General features: G+C 38.1%; 1 protein-coding gene across 2 annotated transcripts in view; it reads left to right on the top strand.

Annotated features, from left to right (window-relative positions):
• Nucleotides 1-2118: 2118 nt before the first annotated feature.
• Nucleotides 2119-26794, top strand: part of GABRA2 (gamma-aminobutyric acid type A receptor subunit alpha2) — a 116523-nt gene continuing 91847 nt past the window's right edge. The window contains exons 1-3 of one of the 2 annotated variants that reach the window (XM_070397149.1): nt 2119-2260; nt 3285-3362; nt 5952-6067. In XM_070397149.1, coding sequence (XP_070253250.1) covers nt 3292-3362; nt 5952-6067 — 187 coding nt within the window. In that variant the 5' untranslated portion in view covers nt 2119-2260; nt 3285-3291. The remainder of the gene's footprint in view (nt 2261-3284; nt 3363-5951; nt 6068-26794) is intronic. The other variant, XM_070397157.1, reaches the window with a different exon arrangement.

The following is a 26794-nucleotide window of genomic DNA, read 5'->3' on the forward strand; positions in this document are numbered from 1 at the left end:
GGCATTAGAATCCAGGGCAAAACTGTAGTGGTAAGTATGAGACTAATCTATGATGATATTGACAAAAATTGTGACATTCAGGAAAGATAAATTTTGTTGGCGCATAGCAATTAAAGTTGGGAAGGAACCATGCACTGCTTAACTTCCATTATCAAAATATAAACAACTTGGCAGTAACCTAAATGGCGAAGTGATAAAGATTTTAAGGAAGATTGACTCACAGAAATGGAAAACAGGAAATACAGTAGCAAGTGAAGTGCTCACACCCAGTAGAAGAAGCTGAGATCCCCTAGCAACTAGGGCCTAGTTGCAAGGTTTTAAATGGCATGCTTTTTATCTTTGTGAATTTCAATTAGACTCTACAATGGGCAAGCCAGGAAGGAAATATTAACCATGGAGGAAAAAGGTGGTGTTCCATTCTTCACAGAGCATGCACAGAGGAGAGTAAATGTCTGTTTAGGTTGTAGCGTATTAAATACGTATTTAGAAAGTGGTAATTAATAGGTTAAAAAAGAACAGCTTGAAATATTTACAATGTAAAGGTCTTACCCTCCTCACATAATCTTCAAAGGAAAGCTGAAATGTATGTGGAATAGCAGTGTCTGCTGTTATGAAAACTGTACCATCTAGGAAAAACATCAGAATTTTTGGTTCAAAACTAACGAAATTGAACAGTTTGATACATATCAACTTCGAATGTAATATGACAGAAACATGTCAGTATACTTATCTTTTTCTCTTTCCTTTGAAAGTGTCCAGCGTTTGTAACTACTTCTCGAAGAGATCAACAACCACTCTGCTTTGCCTCAGTAGGATGTGCATAACATTCTGTCTTAATGTGCCCTACAAAAAGGAAAAAGGAAAATTTCAGTCTCTCTCTCTCTCTCTCTCTCTCTCTCTCTCTCTCTCTCTCTCTTTCTCTCGTTCACATTGCACGTTTGGATTTTATCGCCTCAGATTATTTAGAGGAAAAAAGAGACAGAACAAACACAGGATACTGAAAGTGTACCATGGGGGCTGGAATTACAACAGGTCCCCTTTTTCCGGGGAAAAAAAAAAAAAGCCCAGAGGGGAGAACCTCGCATTCTGCTCTGTTCTGTTCCCACCCTGAGAAAAAGAATCAAAGAGCTGCAGAAGTAGTAGAAACACTGCTCCTCTAATTTTACTCGGGGTCCGGGCTGGGGGTGGCGGATGTAAACTTTTCAGAGCTGTGGATTGATTTGCTCACCAGGTCGGGAGGATGCCTGTGAAAAGAGATTGGGGAAGATAACTGCTGAGAGTGAACGGGAGGTTTCCCAAGGTGTATACTCTGCAAATGGACTTTCCTGACCAGCTTGAGGGAAGTCTCCAACCCTCAGAGCTTTGCGGTGAAAGCTCTGGCAGGAGTGTGAAGGAATGAACGATGCATCTCGAGGGCTCAGGGAAATCAGAGAAACTTCCTGCTGTCTGATTCCACGAATGTGCCTTGAACTTGGTCCTGCGTGGAAGCGCTGATGACTAAGTACAGGCGTGATGAGTCCCCTCGCCCTCCAGCGGGAGCGGTACCTCTTTCCCTCTCCTCCGCAGCCACGTCGCCCCAGAGCCAAATGTTGGGGGGCTGGCCACAGGGCGCGGCTGCGGGGACCTAGGGACCCACAGACATTGCATTAGCGACGCCTCACCCATACCCCCCGGCAGCACCCAGGAACCTCCTCGGGGAGCCCGGTGGGCCGCCGCGGGGAGCGGTCTGTGGTGGCCGTGGGCACCGCTCCGCCCGCGCGGTGTGGACGCCCGCGAGCTGCGCTCCAGGCGCCCCAAGGCTCCCGCCACCGCGGGGGGCTGTGCCGCTGCAGGTGCCGGGGGAACGGTTCCCCGGGATCGGGGCGAGGGTGGGGGTCCTCTCTTGCCCTGGATCTCGGGTAGCCCTCCTCCCGGGCCTGGCTCCTCCTCCTCCTCCAGGCTGGGGCTCGCGCCCGCCGCTGCCAGCGCGCACCGCGCCGCCTCCGCTCGCGGCCCCCCCTCGCCCCGCCCGCTCCTGCCAACGCTCCCCCTTCCTCCTCTCCCTCCTCCTCCGCCCATCAGCGCCACTACGGACGCCTTCGCCGTCTACTCCGGCGCCGCCGCCGCTGCTCCCCGCGCTCCTCGGGCTCCCACCAGCCCTCCGCTCCAGCTCGCTGGGCTGCTGCAGCCGGTCTCTCGCGCTCTCTTCTCTCTCAAGTTTCCTATCTGCTCAAGATCGGAGCCAAGGGAGGAAAAGCCCCAGGTCTGCTCGCGGTTGCAGGTAAGGTCGCACGCGTTGGTCCCAGCAGGGACCCTCTCCCTGTGCCCCTGCCTCCCGTGCATGCCCCAGCTCCCGCACTCTCTCCGGCGCCCCGGGAACCGCGGAGGTTCGGGTCGCCCGCTCCCCCCGAGCCCATCCGAGAAAGAATTCCGGAACCCATCACGAGAAGCGTGTTGGCAAGTGCAATGCGGTCCGAGACCCCCGCGCGGCTGCACGGGCGCCGGCTCTTTGACAGTCTTCAACTTTGCACGCCGCGCCGTGGAGCCTGCCAGCCCGGCTGGCTCCGGGCGCCCGGCGCTCCTGCCCTCGTGGTGGTCCCGGGCGCCCCGAGCAGCTGGCAGACGCCGCGTTTCTCAGCGGCGGAGCCTGACCCGGCTGCCTCCCAGACATGGTCTTCGGCAACTGTGGATGGGCAGGGAGGGCGATGATGGTATTTTATTTTAGAGGGAGCGAAGAAGTGAAGGTGCGAGGACTGCAGCTCACTGTAATGGAAGGAATAACAATCGGAAAAGTGGGCTGGCTGCCCCCCGCCCCCCGGCCACCCCCTCCCTGGCTTTTCTCGCCTGGATCGCGGGGGTGGCCTTGGTTAAGGGGATGGTGGCTTGAAGTGCCCATCTCTCTCCTCTCCCGCCCCCCTTTCATTCTCCCCTCCAACCCATACTCTTCTCTAGCTCCTATGTCAATTCAGGGTCCCGTGTGTTATTATTTGAATGTCTCTATGTGGGCACAAAACAGTGTTTGCTGAGGATGGGCAAAGTGTGATTACTTGATCATCTGCCAGTCAAAAAAAAAAAAATAGATAAATAAATAAAGAAAGAAAGAAAAAGGAAAGAAGTAAGAAGAAAACTCACAAAATACAACCCTCGCTCACCCCATCATCATACCATACACTCACTCTTCTGGAATAGCCTCCATAGCTTTAAATGCAATTACCGACGGAAATGGCAGTCTTTTGGGGCTATTTGGATGGTGGGGCTGAATTTAATTTTTAGTGTATTTTGGTTTCCTTTCATGGCTTCACCAGAGCTGCAATGAAGATGAAATTGAACATCGACAGCATGCAGTTACTGCTTTTTGTCTTCTTGATGTGGGACCCAATCAGGTGAGACATTTATCGTATTTGACTCTTTAATTCAGGGTAAAGGTGTGTTTCTTGAATGGCATCAGGGTAGGGGTGGCTTTTGAGAAGCTGGAGTATCTCGAAGTATTATTTCTAATGAAGAACGATTGTACCGAGAAACTGAACTATGCAGTGGCAGTGATGATAAAAAGTTCACTGCTTCATGCTTTTCGCTATAAATGCAAAAGTGAACAGAAACATTGTCTTTAAAAAAAATCACTGAAGGAAACAATACCCTTTGAATGGCATGTTCTTGCAAGGAATTGAAGAGATTAAGTTATATGCATATCATAACACCAAAATTCACCGAGGGAGTCAACAGTTTTCCTTCAAGCCACACAAACTGCACAGACTAAAATGATTTGAGTGTTAACTTAATTTTTCTCCTTTCTTTCCCTCTTTCTTTCTCCCTTTCTTTCTTTCTTTCTTTTTTTCTTTCTTTCTTTCTTTCTTCCTTCCTTTCTTCCTTTCTTCCTTTCTTCCTTTCTGCTTATCTCTCTTTTTTGTAATGGTCTTGGCTCTTTCAGTCAACACAGAAAACCTAAATGATATGTGAGCCTTAAGCCTCTAGGTGGAGGTAGTATACAACTTCACAATCACAAACAATAAGATAAAAGCTTATTAATCAACTTTTTACATTATTCATTTGGATATCTTTTGTTCTTAAAATGGTTACTACCATAAAGAGTACTGATTTTAAACATGCAACTTTTTTTTGGCCTATGTTCTACAAACATGAAATAATTTTTATTGCTTTCAGTAACTTCATCATAGCTGTAGTCTTTTCTGATTGTTTATCACCAATGGGCATCTTTTATTTATTGACTTTGGTATGCTTTTAAGATAACAGGGGACTTAAAGTATAAGAGTCATAAAAATGTTCAAGTAACCATTCCTTTTTTAAAAACAAAACAAAACAAAACAACACCCTTATTATATCTCCATTTCCCTTAAAAATTTTCATTTTCCTCTCCAAATAGTTGTCCAAGTATGAAAATATTTTCTAGAATTGAGAAAAATCTCTTTACAAAGCCTTATTTTAATTGGAGAATATCTCATTAACACCTTAATACTGACTTTAGAAAGAAACTGTAACATGTGATTAAAAAAACACTTTTGACTGAAAATTTCTATGTGGAACTTTGTGACTGCTCTCTCAGTGATTGGTTTTAAAATTAGCTTAAGGCAATATAGAAGCTTGAGGCTGGAAGGTATGAACTAATTTGCTTGCATAATTTAAATATGTTTATCTTCAATTGGTGTTTTAATATTTTTCTGCTTTCAAGACAATATTTTAAGTTGGTTACCAATTTCTGATGTATTGTGACTATTTTTAGCTACTAGCTGTATAATCATTTAAATGCAAATGGACTCTGTCAATGATACTTTACACAATACACCTGGCTCAGCATGCAGATTACATAGAATCTTATTTTAAAGGAGCTAACAAAGGAGGTCAATTAATAATCTTTGAAAATCTTCAGCTTAACCGTATTTCTCTCTATTGTTTTTCTGTTCTCTATTTAACCAGTAATGCTCATGCCAGTATTTTATTCTATTATATAAAAGATTCTCTCTATTTATTTATTTATTTATTTATTTATTTTTGACCAATAATTTAAATCTCTGATTCATTCTGGGAAAAACAGCAGTGCAAAGGGACATTCTGTTTTATATATCCTTTGCTTCTGCACCAATTTGCTGGATGTCACAAAACCAGGCCTCTGGCTTTCTGATAGACAAATAATGGAGAAAAATCACTGTTTTTAACTCTCTTTCCTGTGATATTTCGAGACCATTTGTTCTTTCCACAAATTTACCACACGCAGGCTTACAAAAGTAGCTGGGCATTTGAATCTCTGGGGGACCCCTGTCGCTCTCCTCCAAGTCCAGGCAGCAGGGGCTCCTCTAAGGCTCTCTGCTGCTCGGATTGTGCTGTGATCCTTTCAGAGCCCACCTCCACCTCCTGGCTGCACAGGAGCCTGGAACCCAGCCAGCAGAGTTCCCCTGATGTCTATATTGCACTTGGCCATTGGGTGGAGGTATACCCAAAGTAAGGAAATCATCTTGCTTTAAAAGAGAAAAAGACATAAAAGGAAAAAGGAAGACATTCATGAGGAAGATAGAGATATTTAGGGCCTTGAAGGAAGCAGTGTTTTTCTCAATTAATATTCGCATCACTGAAGAATGATTTCAGGGGATCCTTGGATTATTGTAGTTGGAATAACATTATTAATAGTGTCTGCATGTGATAATCTACCATCATAACGTATTCTAGGGAATGGATTTTAGGCGGGGGGAAAGGGATGACACACACACAATGCTGAGTAGTAGATATCTGGAAGAATTTCGACATCAAACTTTCTGATCATCTGGTATTTAGCATTCATTTCCATAGCATGTTTACCTTCCCCATAGACATACTGGCATTTATAGAAGTGAAAAGAAGAGGAAAATGGGTTGCACTAATAGGGAGCCTTGCAATTCAAATCAAGAAAGAAGAGCATGTTGGTATTTGTGGAACACATATATGTATTTATTATATATCAGTTTGTAAAATTATCTGTCTAGGTTGGTGCTGGCTAACATCCAAGAAGATGGGCCAGAAAACAACATCACCATTTTTACAAGAATTCTAGACAGACTCCTGGATGGTTATGATAATCGGCTTAGACCGGGACTCGGAGGTAAAAAGATTTTTACTTTCTTTTGAAACTCTCATGAAATAATGCCTTTAGCAGTTAGGGTCAGTATGTGTATTTTGATACATTTTATGTATAAATGCATTTCACATATTAAAAAAGATAGTTAATAGAAAATAAGTCCTGACCTTTGGCATGAATAGCTTTGAAATTAGTTCATTTACAATAGCTAAGTTTTGTAAACTTAAGTGTATGCTAAAGGGTAACATTATTGGGAAGAAATGCTTGTAACATCTTTGGTTTCCCTCACCACATTCTACAGATGCCTGTTTTAATATCAGTACAGATATGCAAAAATGAGCTGCATAAATAATAGTGTCTGAGTTGTATTTCAACACATACTCTTTTTAGGATTCTGTGATGATATTTCTTATGCAGCATGTGGCATTTCTAAAACGCAGCACAGGTTTGACATTCTTGAAACTTTCAAAGACATTTTCCATATATGTGAGCTGTAGGCCTACATTTATTGGGCTGTGGCACAGTTTGACTTGAAATGTAAACATTCCTTTTTCACCTCAGAAAAACAATCTATTTTTATTCATGAAGGTAAAGAAAATTAGGCTTGGCTAATATGTTAAATTTTAATTATCTTTTAGCATAGCTGGATGATACTAAGGAGATTAGGTGAGAGTAGGGATTCTGAGTCAAAATATTGTTACTCATCCCTTCTAACGTGAGATATTTGCTTTTTTTATTTGAATCCTGAGAAGCACCTTGCATTTTAAGAGAGAAGTGTCATAACCAAAAATATGACACATTGTATCTCCCAGAAATAATTCAGTTGACTAATCTACACTTAGTTTTCCAAAAGGAATAAAAAATGGAAAGGAACAGAATATTTCCTTAGTAATTAATATGTCTAATGCTCATGAATATAAGGTACTACTGTCCATGTTAGCATACATGACCATGTGCTATTGCCAAACATATACAATAGAAATATGCCTAGCATAAGGCTTTCACAATTCATGATAGACATTTGAAAGGTAGATTGCACTAAGGCAGATATTTTTCCTAAGCCATAGATTTTATTATTTTTAAGTAAATGATGTGCTATCAAAAATATTTGAGCTAGACCTTGGCTTTTGTCTCTGAGGCTCTAGGAGAAAGAATTACACTGTGGTTGTATGGTGGGTAGTAGAAACGACTTGTTGCAGGACATGGGTGTTGCCATTTATCTCTTTATATTTATTTTGTAATATTCTTTATGTTCATTTTTACTGCCATTGTCAGGACTCAAATATAGATCCCTGTCACCATATTATTTGGGTTAATACAATAGATTAAATGGATCTCCTTGCCTAGTGTTTTTGTTCCCTAAATTTTATCTGCTATTATACATATTGTAATATTATTTGTATTCTTTTATTCTTATAGTGCTTTTATATGTCACTCTATTCTCTTGATTAGATATCTTCCTTGGCTCCCCATTGCCTTCAGTCAATGGCCATGAGGAGTAGTGGAAAGAATATGGGCCTTGGAGGCCGATAGATCTAGATTGAAGTTTTTGCTCCACCCACACCCAAAGCTAAGCTGTGGCCAGATAGTCTCTGCTTCCTTTTATTTAAAGTAGCCATGCTGTATCTCCCTTTTTACTTCACAGGTCTGATGATAGGATCACATAAACAAAAAATATACATAAAGCTGGTGCCACACACTAGCAGCTCAACAAGATCTATTCCATCTCTCCTCCCTTAGATATCTAAGTTGCCAAACAAGGTTTTCTACCATCTACTTCTCTGGTCTCATTTTTTGTTTCCCCTCTCATGTCTTCTGCACTTCAAATGCATCAATTCATTTTCCCTTGATAATTCAGTCGAGTCTTCTCCCATGGCCTTTGGTCATATTATCTGCCTCTCACTGAAATTATTTTTCCTCATCCTCTCTGATGATCTAAACTTTACCTTTCCTATAAGTACCATCTCAACACTAGTCCTCTTTAGTAAAGATTTTTCATAACTAAATTGAAGTACCCAGATTCAATTTTCTCTCTCTTGAAATTCTTTAGCAGTTGTTGGCTCTATATCTCATTTGGTACTTATTATGTGCTATCTTGGATTATTTATTACCTCTTTATGTGTCTCTTGTTACTTTAACAAGATTGCAAGCTCATTGAGGCAAGATATGGTATCATAAATCCTGTGTGCCTCAGCAACTAAATATTGATTTGCATATTGTGGCCGTAAAATAAATGTTGATGGCTTGATTAACTTTTCTGTGACCAGTTAATCATCTGTAAAATGGAGCTACTCATATCTGGCTGACCATGTTGAAGTGATATGTTGAGCATCATGCTGCAGAATTACTGTAGTGTTGCTTAGTGAAGAGAACTTAACTTTAGACTGCGGAGATTCAGGAAAAATCCTGGTTCTGGTACTGAACAGTCCTATGACCTTTGAACACTGAGCCTCTCTGGTTCACATTTGTCCTGTATAGAAAGAGATTACTGATAGTAATATTCTTAGAGTTTTGATGAATGACATATGCAAAGAATTTAGCACAGTAACTAGTATATAGTAGAGAGTTAATAAATAGTAACTAAAAAAATTTGAAAAACTTTCCAAATGTACTGTTGTAAATTTAAATTATTATTATGGTTACTTCTGCATCCAAAATTCTTAGCCTGAATGTTTATATGTCATTCCAGATAGAAAGTTCAGGGAAATTACTGTGTCATTATGTCTCAGAAATTAATAAGGGAAAAATGGGCTTGATCCTATTTTAATATATCAAGCTGAGCATCTCTATTGATGAATAATTTGGGTAATTAATCTCAATTATTATTTTCTTTCCTTTGTGAGTTTCATGTAAATGAATACACAAGAAAGAGCAATCAGTTTTGGACCAGGAGTTAGAAAAATTATTCTTTTCACCTGGCTGTGTCACTTACTAGATCTTATCTCGACAAGATACTTAGACATTCTGAGCGCTGGTATTTTCTGTGGGAATGTGGAAATAATTGTATTTTATTCTGAGAGAAGGAAGGGAAATTGGGATTCATATATGTAACAAAGGTTATGCAATATATTGAGTGATAAAATTTTAAGATATTTAATGATTAATAATAGGTCTTCTTTAAAAATTAAGTCAGATCCTGCCACTCAACTGCTCAAAACCCTGCAATGGTTTCCACTTCATTCATAATTAAGCCGGGATTTCTTGTGCTGGCCTCCAAGGGCCTGCAGGATCTGCCTCTCTGTTCTCCTTCTGACCTCACCTCACCCAGCTCTCCTTGCGGCTGCTGCTGCAGTCACACTGGCTTCCTTTCTGCTCTTGAGCGCACCAGGACACTCCTGGGAGCCTTTTCCCTGGATCTCCATTGATCTCACCTTCTCAATGAGACCTATCCTGACCAACCACATAAATACAAGATAATTTCTATCTTTGTTAATTTATGTCAATTGCTTATATTTGTCTATTTTGCTAGAATATAGGCTATTTGAGGTCAGGGATTTTGGTCCATCTGTTGTTTGGTTCACAAGCATCGGTAAGCACTCCATTGAACATATCTTAAATAAATATTAATTGTATTTATTTATTTAATTTTATTTTAATATGCTACCGGGAAAAGAATCAACTATAGGACTTATTCTTTTTTTTTTTTTGAACTTATTCTTAAAATAAATGGAGCGATTGTCATTTAATTACCACATTAGACTTTCACTCTTAATATCAGCATATTTAAGGCCAAATTCTTGGTGAATTGGAATCTTTGTTACACCTATTACTCAGACTCATGATTTAATGTTAGATGTAATTCTGCCATGAACAAGCTGTGATTTGGGATGATTCATTTATCTGAACTGTGACTTAATTTTCTCATCTGTAAAATGGAAGAAGTTCTTACTCTGTTTATATCTCACAGGAATATTGTGGGGCTCAAGTAGTAAATTAAAATTCTTAAGAAAGCATAATGTGACATACACTTGATAAGTATTATATTGTTAGGAATAGCAGAGTTCTTTAAGGAGAATATCATCTATCCTTTAAAATCATGACCAGAAAATACTGCTATGTCTTGTGCATTTTTTGGTTCACTTCCTTGTGAGCCTGGAAACTTGAGATGGGGTTGCCTTTACATCTTATCTACCAAGACCACACATTCAGATTAGTTAGAATGAATAACTGAATCAATGTTTTTCCTTTTGTCTTCATTTTAGTCATTTGAACTAACAATTCATCGTATGGCTCATCTATTTTTATATTCCATAAAAGGCTTTCCCATTGTTAGCTGAATGAAAGGAGGAACATTTGTTTTTTGGATGAATTTTATGGGGTCATTGGAAAAATGAATGTGTAGACAGGCCTTGTATATTTTGACAGCTAACATCCACAATGCTAAAACAGTGACAACTATTAGAAATGACAAGGCTTGCTATCTAAATTATAGATTCAGTCTGGAAAATCTGGATTGAGTACCATGCTTAATTGCATTTCAAAAGCTGTTTTGAGAAACCGTTTTCTCCCCTCACCCCACTCTCTCATTTTATACTCTGAAACCTTGAAGAATCTTTCAGCTGAAAACCATGAAAAACATGCTGTACAATCATAGACTTAGTGGCTGAGGGTGAATTTTCAACTTCACTCTTGAATACTTATCCTCAGGCTATAGGGAGATGTGTGATAACATGTTCTATGCATTTTACTACTCTCAAATTTATAAAAATAAACTATAGGCTATTCAGTGGCAAAAATAATATAGAAAAATCTGATCTCTTCCAGAACCTAAAAGGAGTCTGACCTCAAAATAACACCTTATTACTCTATAAATAATGGTTAAGATCAATGCTTCTGGATACCAACATCTTTGGATTTCAATTCTGTTGCCACAATATATTAACTACAAGAATTTTAGCATGTTACTCAACCTCTCGTTGCTTTTGCTTCTTTATTTGTACAATGAGAGTAAATTATGTGACATTGGTTTTCTTGGATTTAATTTTTTTTAACATTTTTATTGATTTCAGAGAGGAAGGGACAGGGAGAGAGAGATAGAAACATCAATGATTTGAGAGAATCATTGATTGGCTGCCTCCTGCACACCCCCAATTGGGGATCAAGCCCGTAACCCAGCATATGCCCTTGACCGGAACCAAACCCGGGACCCTTCATTCCACAGGCTGACACTTTATCCACTGAGCCAAATTGGCTAGGGCTGGATTTAATTTTTTAAAATCTAAATCCTTCAGACAGTTTCTGACATGCAGACTAAAACCTCAACACATATTGATATTATCGCTGTTATTGTTGGTCCCATTCCATTACTCCTTCTATGAATGCAATAGAGGGCATCACCCAATCTTTCACTTAATTTATAATAGCTGTGACAACTAAAAAATGATAAAATTGTAGCTCATCTAACCCACTTTTAAAGAAAGATGTTTGTCTTTCTTATACAATTAGTTGCATTGGGCAGACACACCTTTGTATATGTATGGAATCTCTATAAACAAAACCTATCACAAAAGAGGTATGACATATTTAGTGCTTTTTATAATTATCATGACATGTAACAATTTGGCATCATCAAGTCATGATAATGAATTTCCCTATAGGAGCAAAGTTATATTTACAGGAAAAAAGCTCATGATAAGACATCAGTGGTGATTTTAGAGACGTAAAACTGGAAGAAGTGTATCAACCAACCTAACCTGGGATGTGCCAGGTACTTTAACGCCAAAAGCTTTGGGACTTGCAACTCGAGGGTGTATGCCTGATGCTTGCCAGCATCATATGAGGTGAGGGGTGGTGGAGGCATCTGGAGGGGTCTGCAATCTCTCTAATTAAGGAGGGAGAAGGGGAAAAGTGGGCTGCAGGATGAGCACAAAGGAGGAGATGGAACTGTCAAGAAGTTCTAATCTCAGATGGAGGGAACGTAAAGTCCAGGTATTGGGGACTCAGTTTCTTTGAAAAGCTGTGAGATTTGGGGTTCACCTCATTCAGCAGCTGTGATTGGGGCTGATGCTCTCCAAGCGGCATGAGAAAGCTAGATTCTGGTCTATCTTCCATCTGACTTAGATTTCTGGGATTCCTAGAAGTGTTCATGGGATGATAATTTTCAGAATAAGCCTCGGCATCAGAAAATTTCAGAGACTTTTTTCACTCTCTACCACCAGATCTTCTCTACTCTCTTGAGTTTGCCTAAAGGTCATGGGAATGCCGCATTTGATTATTTCATGAGTAAGAAAATGGAAATGAGTTAGGGTGATTTCACACAAGGGTGTAAATAGCTTTCAGGAAATGTGTGAGTGACTAATATCAAGTCATTTGTCATTTCCTATTTATTTAAAGTTACTTTGTGGAAAGCATGAAACATGGAAAGCAGAAAGGTACTCACTGCCTGAAGTGGGATTCTACTGGGGAGGCTGAAACTCTGGGCATGCCTTCCAAAGTCAGTTCCTTCAATGTTGTCTCCTGGGCTTCGGCTCTCCCTCTGGCACTGAAATCATATGGGCTTCATCACAGTGCATGTTAGGTTTTACACACACACACACACACACACACACACATACACACACAACATGGGAAGTTATGCACATATATTTGGATCCTTTCTAATATTTCAAGGCAAGACTAAGGAACATGTTAGTGTTTCTGCACACCCTCACTACCGCTGTGTGTTGCTTGCCCACTCCTCATCAGAGAATCTTACGAAGACAGACTTCTTCTGAAATGTTTAGAGTGAGCTAATTTTGCAGAACATTTTCTCAGTTTGTTGTTTTAACTAGATATGTAGCTTGCAATTATTTCACAGGAAAGGCAAAATGAGTACATGGAAGCAATAATATGCCTTAGATTGCATGGTGGAATTTATATTCCCAAATAGCGTCTCTCCAGCAAAATCCAAGTAACCTCATCGAAGTATGTGACCCAGAGAATATCACCTATGTTTTAATTATCTAACACTAAAGCTTTGTTTTTCCCTTAAAACATTTTTGGTTAATAGTAGTTTGTTCTCTCAACCATTGCCTCTAGAAAGGTGTTGCCTTCAGCCATAATTTTGAGAGATTGTTGTTTTTTCTTTTTCAGGCACAAAATGCCTCACCCACTGTATCGTTGCCCTCTAGCATTTAAACTCAAGTGCAACCAAAGTGTTTCTGTTTTTCCTCCTCTTTAAACATACAGTGGATGAACTGGACCATACACATGACTGATCCATTTGTGTTAGTAGTATTTTTTTGTTGCTATAGCTCAATCATATTGTAGAAATCTATGTTACTAGTGGCGATGGCCAAGTAAACAGCTTGGCCAGTCAGTAATTCATTACTCTTCAATGTATCAACATAGAAGGAGTCAAATGAAATTATTCTAGCTTGCTGTTCCCTAACACATGTCTATTGAAGACTTCCTATGTTCCAGACATTTGTAAGATATGACAATGTAAATGTGTAGTGATGGTCTCCAGGGGATGACCTTCCTTGGAGGACTGATAAGTTAGATCCACTATAATTGTTAATATAACTTGAAACACTAGAACACATTGTCCCATTATAAGAACATACTATTGAAGTTTAGAAAAGTAAGAAATCACTTTTACTTGTGCCATATATAGTTCTGTTCCTATATGCAGAGTTCATTTATTCAACTGGTTTTTACTAAGGGCCAAGGATTTGCTGGGTCCTACTTTAAATACGATGATGAACAAGAACCAATCATTGCGGAAATTTATACCACATCAGATTTTGGCTCTTTCTACCTTTTGAGTGTCCTTGACATTAGTTTCTTTTTTTTTCCCTTCTTAATTAAGAATACTGTATAATAATGCTATATTTCTTTTATTGAACTATAAGTTTTATCTCAGAAAGGTGGGAGTGATTTCTGGTATATTTACTGCCAGGCTGAGAGTCATGCTATCTAGGGAACTAAATAGCAATCAGAGAGCATGTCTGCTGTAGGGGTGATGAGAGTGTTTGAGTTGTGTGGCATTCCCAGATGTAAGAAAGTAAGTGTTAATCCCAATGGAAACTTCTGGATACTACTCAGTTCTCTTTTTAAGGACAACTTATTTTCTGCCCTTCTTTATTTGTTTTCAGCTGCAGATGAGTTAAATAATAACTAGATATGTCTTATGCAATAAAAAAATAAATGACATGAGGTGTAATATAATAAGTATTTGGATTTTTAATATTCCTGATAAAACAGAATTCTAAAAACTTATTTTTAACTTGATATACTCCCATTCCTTGAGGTACATATTTTATCATTTAAGAGTAAGGAATGAAGAGAATAAAATTAATGTTTAAATTCAAAAAGATTTCATGTAGAAGCTCATCAAATTAGGGAAATCAATTTATCATAAGACATTGGTCCCTTAGAATTCCCCATTGGGTTTTCTAATTTTAAGTAACTTACCATAGGTAGTAGTTTTCAAATCTTTGTAAGTTTTTATTATGTTTTCAAAAAATTTAAAAAACTAATATGTAGGAAAGGGTGAGTCCATATTTACCTTAATTTGACATAAGTTAAGTAATGTAAATTTTTATCTTTTTACATTTCTACTTGATTTTTAATATTTAAAACATATTAAAATTGATTTCAGATAAAATTTAAAAATATAGTATTCTGTTATGAGAACATCCTTTTAATAAACATCTTTAATAACATTCAGGGTGTTAGCTCCCTGTTAGGGGAACAAATGCAAAATGTAGCACAAAGATTGTTCCAGTCATGTGTATGGGGCCATTCTATCTGTATCAGAAGATATTATCAGTTAGCATATTATGATTTTGATTTAAAGCATAATAAAAAGGTAAGGTTTTTCTTCTTCTGATTTAGTATTCACAGAAAAATATATATCCAAATTAAGATACTGCTCTTTTCAACTATTTGATAGAGATGGTTAGTAAAGTCTACTAGATTTTAGAAATATTTCAGAAATATGATCTAATGAGTGGTACAATGAATTTCTCCTATGAGTAGAGGAGTAGAGATATGTCCTGAGGTTAAGAAGGTTGAAGAAAGAATAAGAACTATAAATGTCTCCTAATAGCATTCCCAAGTCCATTATCTATAGTATGTTTTATAGTGGTATCTAAAGTATTTTAGTCAGTATTGGGGAAGCCTTTGGCTTTCATTAAGAAGGTGAAAGGACAGGTGCTTTTAGAATGGTGTGTATTAAAAGCTTTCCAGGGCAAAGAGATCTCCAGGCCTGAATTGGAGGAGTGGTCAGAGGAAGGGAACAAATGTCATGGGAGACATTTAGAAAGAGATGAAAGGTTTTACTTGACTCCTAGGTACTCACAAGAAGGTTTTAGATTTGAAGCAAAAGATGCTGAATTACTGTTCAGATATTTGGCTTGGGGAATCCAAAATTTTTCAATTATATGAATTTTTTAAAAGCTCTTACAATAGAATTAAGCAAATCTGCCATAGTCAGAAAATTGTGGTAAATGGAACTAATTAATTTTTGTTACCATGATTGCATGGAGCAGTTCTCCAATTTCTTAAGATAGAAAATAGTGAACTAAAATGCCAGGCAGATTTACAAGGAAGATTAAGATTTGGATACCAAGAGGGAAGAAGTCTTAATTAAAACAAAATGGAATTGCGAGGCTGGTGTTCAGGTCAGGTAGAGGGGAATATAGGAGGGTAGATTTAATTAGTTATCTAGGGCATGTGAGAGAATAATCATTGAAGCAAAAAATGTGAGGCTGATGACTGTGCTTTGTAGAATAGCAAAAGAATGGGCCCAACAGATACTAGAGGAGTTGGAGCTTTAGGATCTTAAGAGAGGAAATGGGGTAGCTTAGGTGGTGAAATGTTATAAAAGGTGAATGTAGAGCCATTTTAAAGGATGTTGTATTAGAACTTTACAGTAAATTCCTAGATCACTGAAAATTAAAACTGAATATTCATTTAGCATTGTAAGTAGCTTTTGCCTTAATAACCATGACAGTTATAAGATCAAAGATAACTAACAGGAAATAGTAAATAGAACCATAGTGTTTATAGTAAAGTATGTCACCATTTAAAAGAGATTAAATGACAAACATGACTTGTTATTCTTAAAACGTATAAACCAGAATGACAGTGTCAGAAGTCTTAAAATCAGAGTATCAGGAAGATGAAGTAGTAAGAATACTGCTGTAGAAGAATCCATTTCAACTTACATTCTTTCAAGCTTCTCAGATAATCTGAAGGGCTCTTGAAGGTGTTTTTGGCTGCCACCAAACTGGTCTTATGACTCATAGCTTTAGCAAGGAGGGTCATGTAGGCTTCCTTTTTTTTCTAATATTTTTAAAAATTGATTTCAGAGAGGATGGTAGAGGGAGAGAGAGAGATAGAAACACCAATGAGAGAGAATGCGTGTCCCCCACTGCGGATCGAGCTGGCAACCCAGGCATGTTCCCTGACCAGGAATCGAACCATGACCTCCTGGTCCATAGGTCAATGCTCAACCATTGAGCCACGCTGGCTGGACAAGAGTCATGTAGGCTTTCCCATGGGACCCAGTCATTAACTCAGGATGGAGATATTTACATTTTGATGCAGTTCTGCTTATTACACGGATGCTGCCAGCCTTTGTCACTCTCCTTTAGCTGCTGCTACACCCAATCTGCTCTTTGTCATTTTTGGTGACATCTTCTCAAACAGGCATGTCACACTCAGACATCTGACTGCCACCAGTCGCGGGGGGCAGCTGCAGTTCCCGCCACTGTCCCTGCTGCCTCAGAACGGCTGGGAGGTTAAGCAGAATCTATCAGCAGATGAGGAAAGTGGGCAGGTGCATGTTTAAGTGAATAGGTATGAGAGTTAGTCAGGAGGAAAGCACATGTCTCTTCAGCAGAGCCTTTCCCTCTAGGGAACCGTTTTGTGACCTGTCATTTTCGTAATTTCCCCCACCACTCAGAGAGGGCGGTGTGACACTTGGCATATTCCTATCCGAAGACATTAGAAGAAGGCACAAGAATCCCACTGACGGTTTATAGTGCACAGGGAAGCCACTGGGAAACAAAGGAAGCCTTGCTCTTTAACATTGGGATAGAATAATAAATATAAGTGATAGGAGAATATCATTGTAGCCTTTATCAGTTAAGGATGTGTTTGAAAGAAACAGAAAAAAGTATCCATCTACAGTGATTTCAGTGAGAAATCAATTTTTCTCACAAACAAGAAGTCTAGAGGTAGGTGCTGTTAGTACTAGCTGAATTCTTAAAAGACAGCATCAAGAACTCAGACTCTTTATTTTTCTATGCTTTTTTCCCGAGTGTCCAATTCTGGCTGCTGCAGCTCTAGGTATCATCTCCATGACCCAGCCTGGAGTAAAAGGAAGAGAAGGCACCAGCTCCATTAGTTCATTTCATCAGAAAAATATACCTTCCCAGAACTTGCAGCTGGTTTTCACCTCTATCTCATAGCTATTTCCTGCCAGGAGAGCATCTGAGAAAATAAGTGTTTTTTTCCTGGGCGTGGGCACATTTCTGCCCTCAACAAAATTAGAGATTTCTTACAAGGAAGATTGCTTGGATATTCAGTCAGTTACTTGCAAGCAATACCTACCAGGTCTACTAATGCTAATAAAAAAGTTACTTAACTTCTCTGTGCCTTAATTTCCTGCTTTGAAGAACGAAAAATATCAGTGACAATGATAAGATGATACATCTAGTGTACTTAAAAGTTGAATTGCATATGAATTACCAAGGTGGTGATTGTTAAAATGCAGATTTTGATTTGGTTTGTCCCTTTGGACCTTAAGAGTCCGCATGTCTAATAGGCCCCCAGATGCTGCTGATGCTGCTAGTCCTTGGGCCATACTGATAGCAAGGCAGTACTCAGCTACGGCTGCCAAGTTGTACAAGCCCATGGTGCATTATAGAGAATGGAATGGAATGAAGAGAAGGGACCCTGGAAGTGCTCTGTTTGATGTCATAGATCTAGCTCCTCTTGAAACTCACTCCCCTTCTCCTGATTCTGTGTCCCTTTACCATTCTTCATCTGTTTCATTCTTTGGTTCCTGTGTATCTTCTCTCTTCTTATTGTGCTTCCTAAGATTCTGTAGTTTTAACTCATTGCTTTTCACTTTAAGGATTTCCCTAGCAAATGAATAGAAAATAAGGTTCTTACTCATCCCTTAACCTCAAACATTAACCCATATGTGCATGATCTCTCATCCTGATGCTGTTTTCTGATGCAAAGTTGCTCCTTATTGCCCAGATGGACACGCTTATATGACCACCCATCACTTTCAGGATCAGCTCCGGAGAATTTAATGTAGTGGATATAGGCTCTGGCCTCTGTTCACTTTTCTGACCTCATCTTTCACTATATATCACTATCTTGCACAAAGGGGACTGAATTCACTGACCTTCTTTCAGTGTTTATCTTTTAATGCATCTGGCTTTTGCTAGCCTGTGGGCCTTTAGGCAGGCTATTGCTTCTGTTGGGAACACATTTTTCTTTCTTCTGGTTCTAGCTTAGATGTTTTTACTTTCTAGCGGCCTTATATGACTAACATATGCACCCCCCCCCCCCACACACACACACACCACATTTCTATGGAACAAATCACCCGTTACTACATTTGGCATCAAATCATTGTGCTCTTTTGTAACTCTGTGTTCCACTGATTGGACTCTAAGATCTCTAAAGGCAGACATTTATTACTCCTTGTGTGTTGCTCTAGCCTAGGAATGTTTAATGCTTCTAGGAGGTAGATAGTAATCATGATATTTGTTGAACAGATGAATAGACAAATGATAAACTCTGTTTTTTTTCCATACATGAAATTTCTCAAACTTCTAGAAAGTAAATTTTGCCACCTAAAACTGCTTTTCATCCTGTGGTTCCCTTGCATGGTTAGTGGCATCCCTATTTGTCAAGTTGCAAGAGCTGAAAATCCATCTGAGAATAACTTTCCAAATTATCTTTACTCCTTTCTCGTCTCCTGATTCTAGTTGTGCTATGCTCTTGTACACAGACATCTAACTGATTGGCCAGATTGTTTTTAAATAAATAATTAACTTTAAAAATTTAGAAATGAGGATTTCTGTCTTCTAATAATGGCAGATCTGGTGACCCCAGGCTGAAATTCCTGATAGAAATAGAACATGAAATTAAATTGATGACAGCATTTGAAACTAAGCAACAGTTTTCCTATTAAAGGGGTGTGCCCTCTACATTTAGCTAGAAATCTCATTTAGTCCATGTCAAGTTATCTATCTGGCCATTAAATAATAGCAAAGACCTCCATACCCCTTAAAAAAACCCATAAAACACTTGAGTACATAAATTTCACTCTATCCTACTTTCTATGTGACCAGATTTTTATTTTTTAATTACATTTGAGTAGGTAATTCTTTTCCTCAACATTCTTCAATGACTTTCATTTTTCCAGAACACAATCTCCAGTATGTGTAACAATGTCCTGAAACCAGGATAAGGGGAACCAAACCTTTATGCTCCTTTTGGGCAGGACAGATAAAGGGATGAATTGAGTTGACATTATAGAGACTGAAGAACTGGAAAGTGTGCCTTCCTTGTGTGAAGGGAGCTGGGTTTTACCTGATGATTGGCATGTAAGTGTTTGAGATTAGAGTTGCCAGATATTCCAATAATTTTTCAAAAGTCATTGGACGTATTGATTTTTATGGGAAGTTTCTTAATTTTTAAAGGCTAAATAATCCTAACCCAAATGAAAACAAACAAAATCATGTGCTTCTCAAACAAGACACACTTGAGCCTTATTACTTTGCTGCCTCTGGCCCTAAACCAATATTTCTCATGAAAGCCATGAAAGAATCATTTGCATAACTTGTTAAATATAAGTTTAACAAATCCTCAAGTATTCCATCAGTTTGGATTTGGGTTTAGGAATCTACATTTCATCAAATATTCTTGATTTTGATTCTGGTTGTTCAAACACTGGACTAAATCATCTGTCTCCAATTTTCTGGATTGAAATGATGATGCTCTCATTTCCTTCATTCTCTCATAATGCTTTACTTGTATCCATTTAATTCAACATGAAAACTAAAATGTATAATAAGATCAGTCTGTTACCAAGTGAACCTCACTAGCAATTTCCTGGATAACCTCAAAAAGGGCTTTTGCATCACTGTTCTGAGCTGGGTTTCATTTTTATAGTGTTGGAGACCTACATTTGTTTACCAGGTATATTAACCTGAGTGAACTGGCTTATGTGGCAGTAACAGCTCTTGGCTTACAGCAATCAAGTTTATTGCTCTCTCATTTATCCGATTCATGACCCAACACTGTCCACTGAGGTTGAATGTGTGGGGTTTGGGCTCTTCTATACATCGTCTTCACGTAAGGTCTCAGGCTGATGGACATCCACTGTCTAAAACATTGCTGGTGACTGTGGCAGGGAAAAGAGGAGGCCATCTTACCACTTGAAGCTTTTTCCCAGATGTGACCTAACATCATTTCTGCTCACACTCTGTTGCTCAAAGGAAGCCATATAAACATGCTTAGCTTCAAGGGGCAGGCAAGTCAACTCTACCGTTTACTCAGAACTAGAAGGACTGGAGATATCTGGCAACTTAATGGTCACTGTACTTAGCAAACAGCACCTGTTTCTCAGGGTGTAACTTAACTTCAATAATGACAGATAATATACTAGAATGTTGGTTGACCTGGGTCAAATCTGGTTTCAAGATATATATAATTCAGCAACAATGTTTTGTGTTTAACATACATAGCGTGTTTCATGAAGTTAATTGTTATGCTATTTTGACACAACTGATTTGATGTACCTTTAAAAGCTGCTTTCCCAGTTCCCAGGAATAAAGAGCTTTGGCATGTGGGCTGGGAAGCCATAGCCCGAACTGCAGATATTTAAGAGGAGGTAGTCTTTGAAGTGTTATTCTGAAATCTCTGACCTCTGTGACAGTAATTGGCGGGGAGAGGGAAATTAAATGGCTGAGGCTCAGAACCATGTCTCTCTAGTTTGTTACTGAGTCCTCGGGGCCTGGCACAGTACCTAGAATTCACTATTTATCAATTGATTATGTATGTGAATCCAACAATCATACACTTAGAAATACATAGACACATCTGTACTTTGCATGCCTACTTATTTGGGGCGCTCAGTTTAAGCATTTAACAATCAGTTTTATCTTTCAATTTTAGTGACTTGTACTTCTGGCCTTCCTTACAATGAGTCATCCCTCTCAGAAACTGTGTTGATTGATATATGGCTTCAGCTGTCATGCTGAGCCTTAAAATCAGTACCACATAAAATTGGAACCATTAGGATGAGTTTGTAATTCATATAGTGAAATGGACTAATTCAGTAGCCCTCGCTGTTACTGAACTGGGGACTCTGTGAGTCATGGTTGTTGAACAAAAGAATGTTGTCTGTAGGGTGTACGCCACTGCATTTAATGTCAAAATGAAAGCTTTACATGCACATGATAGAAACCAGTACAAAAAAACTACAAAAATATATTGTAAAAGCCTGAGTAGCATAAGACTAAAGTGTTTTTCAATGTTGAGATAATGCAGAACTATTATTAGTTTTATATGGACCCTAAATTTTTCAGTTGTCTTTCAGAGATTATCTAATTGAATATTATAACAAATTATAATAGTCATAATGAATTAACAATAATATCTAACATGGTTTGAGTGCCAGGTATTACACTAAGCATGCTACCTATGATTTAATATTTATTAAAGTAGGTAATTCAATGATCCTCACTTTACTAGTAAGAAAATAAGAGCCTGAGACCAATGATTTGCCCATTGTTTTGTGATAGAGTGGGCATTCCAAGTGATGCATCTTTCTCCAGGGGTTTTGTCTGGTCAATCAGGAATTAAGGACCCCCCAATCCAACAAAAGTGGTGAATAGTAATGAGAATATCTCTACTCTAGGAGTTAGGAAGTTACTGTCTATTATAATTGTGTAATCATTAGTCTTTGGATAAGTACCTCTGGAAGGTAAAGAATGGGTTGCAACCCCACTCTTTCATTTGCTTAGGGGTTCTTATTGTCACATTTCTTGATCAGCCGTGACTATGACAAATATCCTAGCTTTGGATCTGGGTTTAGATTTGAAGGGACAGAAAGGACATTGATTAAAGCCAGAATCTTTGACTCTCACACTGCTGGATGTACCCTTACTTGATATAAATCAGAGTTTTTGATCTTATTATGCTCAAAAACAGCTAATGAGAAGGATACAAGAAGACCATGTGGTTTAGGTAGATAATTCCAATATTGCTTGGTAAATAATAAATTGATACTTAGATTATTTGTAGAATTAATAATGCTGATGCATTCAGTCATATAAATTGTAGCTTTGATTGGCTTATTATAAGTCACATTGAAAGAATATGACACATGGAAGAGGGATGTCTATAAAAGCCAAAGCAATGAAGGCATATTAAATCAAGAACCCTTCTCTAAAATGCACTGGGTGAAAACTTCTTTATTTTCCTTGGTCTCCTTTTGACCCATGTTAATCTTATGAGGCAGTACTGTGTATTTGGAAAAAGATAAGGTTTTATAATCCAACAAACCTATGTTTGTATTCTGGGTCTAGCATGTTCTGATTACGTGTTTTTTGTATACATTAGTTATCTTCTCCAATCCTCATTCTTCATAAGTGAAACAGGTCTAAAAAGAACTAACATTCATATGAATGCTAACAAGGTTAAATTAAATTATGTGTATAATGTTCCCATCAAAGCTCCTGGCATGTGGTAGGTGCTCATTAATGGTGAACTTTCTTTCTTTGTTTTCTTTTTTTTTTTTTTAATGGTGAACTTCCCACTTTCCCTTTGATACTTGCTAATATGGCCTAATGTGGAATTTTATTATAATTTAGGAAATAATGAGTTAAAATGAAAGATTCTTTAAAAATGGGGCATAACTAGTTATTTATTTTCCAAGAGAATCCGTGGAATTGGATGAACTTTAACTGCTTACCCTAGGGCTACTTGAGATTATACTTCTCATTTTGGGGAAGCCCTTCTAAGTGGGAGGATCAAACTCCAGAAGTTCATCAAGATCTGTGAATTGCTTGCTATTTCTTGTCACACAATGAATTAAATGAAAGAGAATTGCTGGCTTACAAGATTATATCTATGGAAGTGCAGAACAAAACAAGAGAATAAGGTGTTTCTGAGAAAACATAAACAGGCAAGTAAATGATAGTTTAGCTCAGTGGTTCCCAAACTTATTTAGCCTACCGCCCCCTTTCCAGAAAAAATATTACTCAGCCCCTGGAAATTAATTTTTTTAAAAAATTTTAATAGCAGTTACTCGTCGCCCCCAAATGCACCTGTGGCCATCACTGCCCCCCTGGATCGCTGCAGCGCCCACCGGGGGGTGGTAGCGCCCACTTTGGGAATCACTGGTTTAGCTTCTGGCTTTTCTTTAGAAATTCAAACTTCCCTAGATATGTTGTATCTCCTGTGTTTAAATACAGTTAAACATTAATGGTCTAATAACATGAGGGGCTTTATTAGGTTTCTCATCATAATTAATTTTTTCTTCAAACCTTAGTAAAGGGAGCTTTATAAAGTGATTGAAAATGTTGTACAATAGACTATTAAAACAGTTAGAACAACTACCGTGGTAGGTAGAATACTGAGATGCCTCTGACAATTCCTGCCATGTTCCACAGGTCCTGTGAATTTATCAGTGCCATGGTAAGATTTTGTTACATGACACTGTGCCTTTAAGAAAGAGAGGTCATCCAGGCTGGGCTGACTTAATCATATGTGATCTTTAACTCTGGTTGTTGAGGTCAGAAATGAAGTCCTGGAGATTTGACACAGAAAAGGATTTTGACATGAAGGAGAGCCTGCATGGCTGGAGGGGGCCATGTGGGAGAGACTGTGGACATCAGACATGAGCCTTGAGAGGCGGCAAGGAAAAGGGGGACCTGAGTTTTGCAAGGAACTCTGCAAGCCACTGAATTCAGCCAACAACCTGAATGAGGCTGGAAGCTGATTCTTCCCCAGAACCTCCAGAAATGAACACAGCCCAGTGACTCCTTGATTTCAGCCTCAGATTCTGAGCAGAGAACCCAGCCAGGGCACGCTGGGCTTCTGACCAACAGAACTACGCGTTAAGAAGTGGGTATTGTTTCTAGCTGCTAAGTTTATAATAATTTGTTACGCAATATAAAACTAGCACAATTCCTATTGCTGGTAAAACATATACCTGTTTTCTAGGGTTTAACCTGTGCCAGGCACAGTATACTTTACAGAGACCATTTCATTTATTTCTTTTAAAAGCACTGTAACGAATGGACATTATGAAGCCCATCTGTGAACAAATGGCAGCACATGCAATTTGAGTAATTTGCACAGCATCACAGAATTATTAGTGTAAAACTCAGATGCAAACTTAGATTTCTCTGATTCCAAGTTATGGGATCTTACAAACCCTTAATTGTATAGGAATGGACATTATGTTGAGGTGATAATATGCCATTTGTAGGATAAGATATGACAGGAAGTGACATGTGAGCTACAAGATATCTTATTTATGAGCCTTTAGCAAGATATAAAGAAATTTCAATTTATTTTTATATGACAAGATTACCAGCTAGGGGTAATAGTTTATATGCATTATATGTGAATTTATTTTCCTTTAAAGTTTTTATGGAAGAGTTTAAATGTATTCAACAATTTTTTACTTATCAGTTATGGCTCCAAATTGTCATTAATCTGAATTAAATTATATATTCAACTATGACTGACTTTTAAAGTGCATTACTGATGCATTTATAATGTTTAATTTTATTTTTATCACCTTTGCCTACATTGAATAAATGGCTTTTAAAACCATTACAAGATTGTTAATGTTCTTGTATTTTTATTAAATACTTTAAAAATAAGTCTCAGAATATTAACTTTGTAGCTGAAAGTCTAAATTATTACACATTAGAAATGCTAGATGATAAAGTTTATTTTTTTCTTTAAGCCTTTTCTTACTAAATTAGTTATAAGTTATTACATAGTCTCAAATAGGCCATTATCTTGTCATATTTTTTAGTTAGTAATCGAGTGTTTCTGAATTTTTTTCTCTCTAATGACCTCTTTCTTCTTCAATTCATGTATTTCTTGCTCCCATTTTCATTCTTGATAGTGGTCTCATTCTTCTATTCCCCAGGATTCAGATGACTTCCTGTGTGCATGTTTTCAAAGTATTTTCTCGGCTTTAATACCTCCTGCCTATTCTACTTCTGCAGTTGTAAATATCTCCTGGTTCTATCCATTGATGCCCACCTATTAGCTGTTTCCACTAATTCTTAACACTTCTTCTGGCACTTATGTCCTTGTGGGACTATGGAAATAATTTATTCTTTCATTCCCACATTCACTCACTGTCCATCCCTTCTCATCTATCTTGTTAGGTTAGATGAGATGAGAGAAGAAGAAAAATCAAGGATGGCTTTGAGGTTTTTGACTTTGGTAAATGGGTGGAAACTGCTGACATTTACCTAAATAGAAAAGACTCGTATTATTGTTACTTTTGTAAATGCCTTAGCTTCCTGAGTAGGTTAAGAATTTCTTGACTCTAGGAATTATCTTCTTGATTGTCTTTTCCCCACAACACTTAGCACAACATCCTGCAGTGAGTATCACTGAATAAATGTTTAATAACTGAATAAACCAGTTTATCTTGATCATCATTTGTCCTTTTGCCAACCATTGCTTTATTGAATATAAGTCTGCTAAGACTTGAACTTCTCTCTTATTAATAAGGACCAGCAACCATATAGCATATGCTTACAACCAGTGATTAAAAGTTTAGAGATAATCCCAAACCTTTTACTCAGTAGGTTTTTATGGTTCTGTTATCATGACTTCACCTAGATATTTTTAGAGTGAGTTCAATTACCAAATTGTTCTTTCCTTATTATATGGAATGTTATTTAATTTCTACCATGCAATTTTTTTTTTTAGAACAAAGTTTGTTTTTCAAGCTTTGGGGAATTTTGTCTTTATTATTTTTAGATTTCCTGAACAAATCACATTCCCAAAGAGCCAGAATGCATTTTACCTCGTTCCATTGCTCCCAGAACTAGTAGGACCGCTTTAGTTGTTTTTTTTTTTCTCTCCACCTCCCCCTCTTTTCAGGGATGTGAGTGGAGCTTCCCCTTCTCTTATAGTTCTCTTATGCTCTCGTTTCATTGTAACGGAAAAATAAATGTCACTATATGAGTACTCCCAGGTTGAAAATAATTATTTTGAAAAAAATGGAGATCTGAAAAATGGAGAGCTCACCAAAAGTTGTTCAAATATTAGTTGCTTTATTAAGAAAATAGAAGCAGGCATTTGTAGATAGGTTATTTTAGCAACACATTACCGAGAAAAGAAAGATAGGACACTTGTCAATCATCTTATATTTGACTGGTTTAGAAAGATTGACAGTGCCCTTTTCCTGGGTCACACAGAGTTAACTATAATGAATATCATGAGTATCTGCAACTGAAGGTGGGCTGTGCAGTGTCCGAGAATGCTAGGCCCATAGGGTTTTGCTTCAGAATAGCTCCTTAAAATCCAGTGAGTGATATTTATTAGATTTGACAACATAAATGGACAGTTTTTAGTAAATGTCTGCAGATCATGTCTGTAGTTTGATAGACTTTGGGTCAGGAGGAAAATGTTTTGGTTAATGATCTACTAATTATTTTTAAGACCTCATGCACATTATGATGTTTAAGGTCACCCAGTTTTGATTTCCCATTTCAAAATGAAGATAAAATTGCAGATCCCAGTGTTTGATTAAAG

This window comes from Myotis yumanensis, unplaced genomic scaffold (assembly GCF_028538775.1).
Source record: "Myotis yumanensis isolate MYYU_CA2020_CCGP unplaced genomic scaffold, mMyoYum1.0.hap1 SCAF_1, whole genome shotgun sequence".
Taxonomy (NCBI): Eukaryota; Metazoa; Chordata; class Mammalia; order Chiroptera; family Vespertilionidae; genus Myotis; species Myotis yumanensis.